Below are 6,254 nucleotides of genomic sequence, written 5' to 3' on the forward strand. Positions count from 1 at the left end.
AGGAAGTGGTGGGCAAGACCCTAGGGGCTACATTTGTCAGATTGGGACTGTCAGAAGGGGGCGAAGCTTTTGAACTGGAAGGTGTCAGAAGTTTCGGGGGCCCTTCACAGATCAGGATTATGCCAATGGGAATGAGACCCAGGGCCAGGAAGCAAACAAAGACGCAACATCTTTGCCTGCCTGTCATTTCAGGGGGAAAGGGCCAAGACATGTTTACTTAGCTTGGATGTCTTCTAATAGAGGATGATGGGGCAGAGAAAGGTGGTCCAGTTCCCCCCACCTCGCCAAGGGCGTGTTCTAGGAGTTAAAGAGCAACAAAAAGTATCAGTGACACAACTTTAAATGAGCTTTCAGCGGTTAAAACTATTGCAATGTAAAATGTAAATCTTAAAAACTCAAGCCAATATAAAAGCAAAGTCATAAAAGATGTTAAAAATAGAAAAATAAAAATGTTTAGTTCAGTATGGAGAACACCCCCTTTTGTAACCAGCCGGCTTGTAGGTTGAGTTTTGGCTCCCTCAAGTGGTTGGTGATGCTGTTGCAGCTCCTTCTGACAGGTCCTTCTGCACCTCTCTTAAGGTTCTTCCTGGTTCGGTGGCAGCAGCGCACTGTGTGTAATGAAACCAGGTGTCACCTTTCCCTTCGAGCCTGACAGCGTGGGAGGTCCGCTCTGTTATGCGGTAAGGGCCTGTCCAGCGAGGCTCAGCCCACTTTCTCTTTGTGACTTTCAGGAGGACGTAGTCCATTCCAGGTGTAGCCGCCTCTTTCAGCTCTTGCTGGTTTCTTTCAGCGACCTGTGAGGAATACTGGGCGACAAAACTGCGGAGCATGTTATAATATGTCCTCGGATCGAGGTCTGAATCAGCTTCATCCGACATTAACAGGCGAGAGGAGGGGCCAGGAAAAGGCCTGCCATGCTCCAACTCAAATGGAGTGTAACCAGAGGTTTGATTTACTGAGCATCTTATGGACATTAATGCAAGAGGCAATGCCTTAACCCAATCTAATTTGGTCTGTGCACAGATTTTAGCCAATTTAGTTTTTAGAGTTTGATTCATCCTTTCCACTTTCCCCTGGGATTGGGGGTGGTAAACTGAGCCAAACTTATGTTTCAAACCTAATGCGGCTTCAACCCTCTGCAGATCGTGGTTCCTGAAATGTGAACCATTGTCCGACCTTATGACCTCGGGAAACCCATGCTGTGGTATATAATGATTAATCAGACACTTTACCACAGTTCTACTGTTTTCACTTGCTGTCGGCCAGGCTTCTGGCCAACCTGAAAATGCATCCACAGCCACCAGCAGGTACCTGTAACTGCCTACTCTGTCCACCATGTCTGTGTAATCAATGATTATTTCTTTCCCTGGGCAAAGTGGGATGGGGAAGTACCCTGCTATTGGCTTGAAGGCGGGCTTGATTCCAAATTGGTTGCACTCCTTACAGGTTTTAACCATGTATTTTGTCATGTCTTTTAGATAAGGGTGCCACCAGACGGCTAAGTTCCTCATCATTTGTGCAGGTCCCACATGCCCCACTCCATGTGCCTCTTCCATTGCTGTCTGTCTGACCCCTGGCGGTAGAATGGGCCTTCCATCTGGGCCACGCCAAACATCTGTGTTTGTGGCCCCTCTTGTTACCCATAATGATTTTTCCTGGGGGCTGGCTTTGTCCTGTAACTCTCTGATTGTGGCTAGGCCTAGTTGTATGGGTGGTCTTTCTGGAGGGGGTGTGGCTTCTGGGTCCATTACCATAATCAGGGAGGGTAAGTAACCAGCTGTCTGCTTAGCTACTAAGTCGGCCTGTTTGTTACCTAATGCCACTAAGTCCAATCCGGCACTGTGTCCTTTGCATTTTACCACTGCCACCTTAACAGGTAACAACAGTGCTTCCGCTAATTCCCTCATTTCTATCTCATGTTTAATAGGCTTTCCGCTGGCTGTCAAAAAACCAGCTCTTAGCCACTGCTTGAGCTCCACATGCACTGCTCCCACAGCATAAGCTGAATCACTGTATATATTCACTTTCTGTCCCTTTCCCATCCTTAAGGCTTCAATCACCGCTCTCAGTTCAGCTCTCTGTGCAGACTGTTGTCCTGTCAACTGCTCTGCTTTCACTGTTTTCCATCTCATGTCTGTCTGTTCCACTATTGCCCATGCAGCCTTCAACATTCCACTTTCAGTTCTGAAACAACATCCATCTGTGAACCAATCTTTTTCTGCATCCATTAGAGGTTCTGCCTGCAAATCTGGCCTGATTTTCTCCTGTACCTGCACAACCTCTTCACACATATGTGGTTCCCCTGATCCCATGTGATCAGCCATGTTTATGCCTTCATGTGAGTAGGTGATGTGTGGTGCTTCCAAAATGGTACTGAGGCGTCTCTGCCTGAGTGAAGTGAGTGTGAAGGCCTGTGAGGAGACGTAGGCTACCACACTGTGTGATGTCAAAATTTTTAGTGGGTGGTTCATCACTATGTGTGCTGTTTTCTGAATGATTTTTGCAAGTCCAGAAACGTGTTGTGTGCACGGTGGGTGGCGTTTTTCAGTGTTGTCAAGCATTACGCTTACATATGTCAACACTTTTCTCTCTCCCCCTTTTTTCTGGAACAGGATACCATTGATATGGGTTCCAGTTCCAGAAACATCAAGATGAAAAGGCAAAGCATAATCTGGCACAGCAAGGTCAGAGGCGACAGAAAGCTGTTGTTTTAACTTTATAAACGCCTGTTCTGTTTCTGTAGTCCATGAGAGGGGAGCAGAGAGGTTTCTCATGCCTTGTTCATTTACCAAAACGCGCAAAGGGGAAGTAAGGCCAACATAGTCTGGGACATAGGTCCTGCTGTAACCAGTCAGGCCCAAAAATGACAACATGTCTTTTACAGTTAGAGGTTTTGGATGGTGCAAAATGGAGTTCCTGTGTTCTGGGGACAAGGAAATACCGGACTGTGAGACCATGCGGCCTAGAAAAGAAACCTGTTTTCTTGCAATCTGTAGTTTGTTTTTGCTCACTTTAAAACCTGTGTTGGCCAGGTGGTGAAGTACCACTCTGGTGGCCTCCAAACAGATGTCAGCCGTGGGGGCAGACAGCAAAAGGTCATCCACATATTGTATTAACATACAGTCAGATGGTAGTGGGCTGGTTTGTAAAAGTTCTTTCAAACACTGATTAAACAGTCCTGGGGAGAGGGCAAATCCCTGTGGTAAGCGAGTGTAACGCCATTGTCGGCCTCTAAATGTAAATGAGAAAATGTCACGCAGTGACTCACGAAGTGGGAGGCAGAAAAAGGCATTAGCCAAGTCAATGCAGGTGAACCAGGCATGAGATGGTGGGAGGTTGGTCAAGGCAACATAAGGATTAGGCACAGGCAAAGTAGGAGTGCCAAGTAAGGCATTAATCCTTCTCAAATCATGTGCCATTCTGAACTTCCCCGTGCCTTTTTTCTCAACGGGTAGGATGGGCGTGTTCCACTTAGAGCAGGAGTGCTCCAAGACACCGGCAGTGACCAAACCAGAAATTGTTTCTGCAATCCCAGCCTCAGCCTCCGGTCTGTGTGGGTACTGAGGCTGCCACAAAGGGGTAGCAGATGACAGTTGAAAAGAGACTGGCTCCACATCAACTAAACCTACATCTGTGGGTCCAAGGGACCACAAACAATCTGGAAGAGAGTCGAGTAAAGGCGCAGCATCACAGTGGTCTGTGTGTTCTCTTCCATGTGACCCGCTGACCACTCCATGTTGCAGTGTTGAGGAATTAAAGCAATCATTTAAAATTTGGTATGTCTTGGTAGATGGAGAAAACAAAACCTGTGGGAGTTTTGTAGGTGTCCAGTCAGTGGCCGCAAGGGAACGTTTAACCATTCCACCCAGCTCCTTAGCCTGGTGTCCAGGATGTAAGGCCAGTGACACATGGGGAGCTGCCTCATCAGACATCATGTACCACTGTAATTGATCTGTTGTAAAAGTAACCGCTGCTGCCACTCCCTCCGGTGCCGCAAAAATGCACGACATGTTCAGAGACCAAGCCCGCCCCTCACACTGCTTTTGGAACATGTGCTGGTACCAGGTGGTGTCATGCCTGTCATAAAACAGTGTAACATGAGGTGGGTCAGGGGGAGGGACATAAGGATGTAGGAGTGAGAGCCACGGCCGCCATTGCTGAAAAGCAGTCCAAACTCCTGGTTCAGCAGGTGTTTCAACTTCCAATAATGCCCAGTAGATGTCAGCAGAGTCCGCCAAACAGGAGGAGGGTTGCAGCAGAAACTGACCACCTCCCTCTGGCCCATCAGAGCAGGGAAGTACAACCCCAGTAGGGAGAGTCACAGTTAGGCCTTGTGAAGAGCAGAGTATTGTGGCTCCTAATTTAATCAACAAGTCTCTTCCCAGTAAATTCACAGGCGCCTGTTTTGAACAAACATAGCTGTGTAACAAGGTCTGATCTCCAACCGTTGTGGGGAGGGGCACGGTGTAAGGCAGAGTTTTAGGTTCCCCAGATATGCCCACCACTGTAATCACTCTGTCAGTAAGTCTTTCACGAGCAACATCCTTAATGGTGGAGTACGTAGCTCCAGTGTCCACTAAAAAGCTGCTTCTTCTTCTATCTACAGTTATGGACAGCATAGGGTCCGCCGTTGTCCCTTCACCGTCCTGGGCAGTCTGTGGGGTGTCCTATAGCTGGGGACCACCCTCGTAGTACTCCCACCCCATCACAGGCATCTGTGGGGCCGGGGGCACTTCAACTAAAGCACCACGAGGTCCACCTCTGTGGCCAGGATGCTGATAGGGCCCACCACGGGCTCCCCTGCCTCTTCCAGCAGCCGGGTTCAAAGGGCACGCTTTAGCCCAGTGTCCAGGTTGTCCACACCGGAAACAAACATACATCTGGCCTCCCCTACCACCTCCCATCTGACCCCTTCCCCTGAAACCACCTCTGTTTCCTCCAAATGGGGAACCTCTCTGCCCATAAGGGGCCGGGGAGTGATAAGCACCATACTGGGGGGGCTGTGGATCAGTTGGCCATGGGTTCGGATACAAATCAGGGGCAACTGGACCAGGAGGGGGAGCCGCAGCGGCCACAAGTTGCTTTTTAGGCTTGTCACCTTTTCCACCCAGGTCGTTTTTAGCTTTCTGCAGCTGAACCTTCAACAGTTGCAACTGTAAATCTTCGACGCTCTCCGCTTTATCATCAGACTTAATCTGCACTTTGTTAAGATTAAAAATCAAATGTTTCTTCCAGATTGCAAAGTCACAGTCCTGCAAATCAGGATTATCCTCCATTTTCTGGCTTACTGACTCCGGAATGCCCCTCAGCACCGCCCTTCTAAACCACATGCTCTGTGAACAAGTCCTACTGGGGTGATGACCTGTATGGTTCACCCAGTCTTCAACAGCCTGATTTAGATAATGGGTGGGATTTTGCTTTCCCTCCCATTTAAATTTCTGTAAGGTGCCTTGATTTTTGGGTGGGAATTGTTTGCGCAGGGCCGGTCCAATAAACCTCAAGGCCTGCATTAGTGGCACCTCGTTCTCATGCATGGTAGTACCCGCATTTTGTTCCAGGTCCGCTGCCTGAGATCGGGATGTGCACCTAGTTATAATAGCTCTAAAATCTCCCAGTGCGAGGTCCTGTCCAGCTGTGTATTTATCCAAACCAGCCAACCAGGCATTCCCTCCCTCCATTATGTCAGGGAGTTTGTCCACTAGGGCCTGGACATCTCCGAATGAATAAGGTTGATACACTGGTCTACGTTGCGCTTTAGTCTGGACCAGGGGAAATATGCCTGGAGGCTGAGGCACAGGGCCCTTAGATCTAGTCTGATATCCTAGACTGGGAGGGGTAGAGGGGGGTGTATTGTTAAGGTCACTGAGTTCATCATCAGTATCCTCAGTTTCTTCCCCGCCTGGTGGGGTAGCAGTGTCAGCAAAAACGTGGGCTAAACTCATCTGTGTTTCCGGATCCTGACGGCCCACCAAAGACATGGTAACTGTGACATTTGGTGAAGTGCCAGGCTCAGTTTTTGCAGTAGCGGTCAGATCTCCTTTAACAGCGACAGGAGTGCTGGCAAAGGGGTTGGACCGGGAAAGAGGGGCTGACGCAACACGATTATTCACCTGGACCACTGACCTATGTTCATTTAAGCAGCGGCGTAATGCTGCTTCTTGATCAGTTAATTGTTGTTCAGTGGGTTCCTGTCTGTTCATTCGAACCGCAAATGGTGCGCTCGCAGGGGGGTCAGTTAGGCCCTCAGATCCGGT

General features: G+C 48.9%; 1 protein-coding gene across 1 annotated transcript; it reads right to left on the reverse strand.

The window, feature by feature from the left end:
• Positions 1-443: 443 nt before the first annotated feature.
• Positions 444-4,628, reverse strand: LOC113032073 (uncharacterized). The gene has a single exon (XM_026184736.1). It carries the CDS (start codon positions 4,617-4,619, stop codon positions 519-521), a length of 4,101 nt encoding a protein of 1,366 aa, XP_026040521.1. The 5' UTR covers positions 4,620-4,628; the 3' UTR covers positions 444-518.
• Positions 4,629-6,254: the final 1,626 nt, after the last annotated feature.

The sequence above is a fragment of the Astatotilapia calliptera genome, chromosome 2, assembly GCF_900246225.1.
Source record: "Astatotilapia calliptera chromosome 2, fAstCal1.2, whole genome shotgun sequence".
Taxonomy (NCBI): Eukaryota; Metazoa; Chordata; class Actinopteri; order Cichliformes; family Cichlidae; genus Astatotilapia; species Astatotilapia calliptera.